The sequence below is a fragment of the Siphateles boraxobius genome, unplaced genomic scaffold, assembly GCF_051911475.1.
Source record: "Siphateles boraxobius isolate OS27281-9 unplaced genomic scaffold, OSU_SipBor_1 8, whole genome shotgun sequence".
Taxonomy (NCBI): Eukaryota; Metazoa; Chordata; class Actinopteri; order Cypriniformes; family Leuciscidae; genus Siphateles; species Siphateles boraxobius.
The window spans coordinates 40,181,305-40,183,384 of NW_027509208.1; the positions used below are offsets into that span (position 1 = coordinate 40,181,305).

Sequence of the window (2,080 nt, forward strand, 5' to 3'; positions counted from 1 at the left end):
ACAGCTTAAAAACAGTTTAGTATTGGTGTCTTCTGACAAATTATGCTATTGCATTCATATACAACATGAAAAAAATTTCATTTCAGATGATATTGGGCCATTTTATCTTAATAGGCCCAGTAAAGCACGTATATTTTTATTCATTCTATATTTTTAATCACACCAAATCAGAATTTATCTGATGTTTAATTACATTATGGAGCAAGAGTTTGGACTAATTAAATATCAATGTGGTCGGAGTCACCCGGTGCAATGTGACATATAGTAAATAAAAACTACAAGGCATTACAGAACTAAATGCAACATTTATTGCACCAACATGCTTGCAATCAGAGACACAGTGGCTGAACAGACAATATACACATTCTGGACAGATGGTCCAATAAATATCCCAGCAGGAGTCACTTCCAGGTGTGCTCCTCGCCCGGCTTCAGTTCCCTGAAACCACAGTTACAGATTCAGAAATCATTCATTTGCAAAGACACACCATGATTTTAAAACATCTTTATAAGATGTCATATGACCTGCTGTATAAAGCACTCTTGTTCCTGAATGCTGTGAGTTTCTGATCATTTCGTCGGTCCAGATAAACCCCGATGACGAAACCCAGAGGGACCAGAATATTGACCCAGTGCTCCCGAATCGCTGCTGCGAAGTTCACCATGATGCCTGCGATCAAAGACAAGAGACAAATCAATGATAAAGTTGAAGAATGATTTCACTTCACCTCTAATGTACACTAGTTTGCGCACACTTGACAAAATGTAAGTTTCTCATCATCTTGAAAAACTAAAAAATCTAAAGGCGTCTGCTTAGGTTATATTAAACACAAATAAATAAGAAAATGATTACGTATGTGTATTTTGACTGGTATTATAGTCCATAATCTGGACTACATTACATGTCTATATTCAATTAAATTATATGTAAAGTGTGTGTGTATATATATATATATATATATATATATATGGGGTGTATGATAATGATATAGTCATGTGGAGTGAAAGACACTGAAAAACAGTAATTCTGCAGCATTCATTGATCTGTCTGTCTGCAAAACTCGGTCTCACCTCATTAATATATACTGATTCAGGTTAAACATAACTAAATAGAAATGTCGAAATGAAAATCATCACATTATCAATGTTTGTGTTGATGTGAAGGTGACCGTACTGGGCCCGCGTCTGCTAACGTTAATACTGTCCTCACAGAAATACGAGATTTGAATGTCATTACTTCTGCAGAACACTCTTACAAACGTTAACATAACTTTAATATGCACAGCCAAATATAAAAACACGTTTATTAATTAAATATATAATAATTTAAAGTAATTTACCTTCAGTTAGTTTCCTAGCACAGCAGCATTAGCAGAAAGGGTTAGAGGGCTTTGGACTGTACCAACTAGCATCATGACAGTTTGAAGGGAGGTGCTATAATTTTTTCTTTCCTCTACTATGAAACGTTTCTATGTTAGAATGCACATTAAAAGCATGATTTTTTTATATATTATGGAAGCTTGTTTCCGACACAGAATAAAAAATAAAAAGGTAATTGCGACTTTTTATCTCACAATTCTGACTTTTCTCGCAATTGCGAGTTTACATCTCGCAATTCGGACTCTTTTTTTGTTAGAATTGCGAGCTCTGGTTCTCCGAGTCGGGCAGAGGGTGGACCAAGGCGGGGGTCCCTGCCCGGAGCTCTGGTTGTGATATAAACTCGAAATTGCGGGATTTTTTTTTTTAAATTGCGAGTTACAAATTCAGAATTGCGATATATAAACTTGCAATTGCTGGGAAAAAATCAGAATTGTGAGTTATAAAATCAGAATTGCGATATATAAACTCGCAATTGCAAGAAAAAAATCTGAATTGCGAGTTATAAAGTCAGAATTGTTAGATATAAACGCAATTGAGAGAAAAACAAATCTGAATTGTGAATTATAAGTTCGTTTTTTTGTTTTCTTATCAAAAACTACATTGTATAGATATATTTAACTCAAATGTGCTATGTGTAAATTCGTTTACGGTTAAATATTACGGGACTTTTGTTAGTTATTTGTAAGCGCCCCTGTAATGCT

General features: G+C 34.7%; 1 protein-coding gene across 1 annotated transcript; it reads right to left on the reverse strand.

Annotated features, from left to right (window-relative positions):
- Positions 1-285: 285 nt before the first annotated feature.
- On the reverse strand, positions 286-1,426 carry ndufb1 (NADH:ubiquinone oxidoreductase subunit B1). Its single transcript, XM_077221236.1, has 3 exons — positions 1,340-1,426; positions 525-669; positions 286-438 (listed from the first exon to the last, which is right to left on the reverse strand). The coding sequence occupies exons 2-3, from the start codon at positions 662-664 to the stop codon at positions 402-404; spliced, it is 177 nt and encodes a 58-aa protein (XP_077077351.1). The 5' UTR covers positions 665-669; positions 1,340-1,426; the 3' UTR covers positions 286-401.
- Between the last annotated feature and the right edge of the window lie 654 nt (positions 1,427-2,080).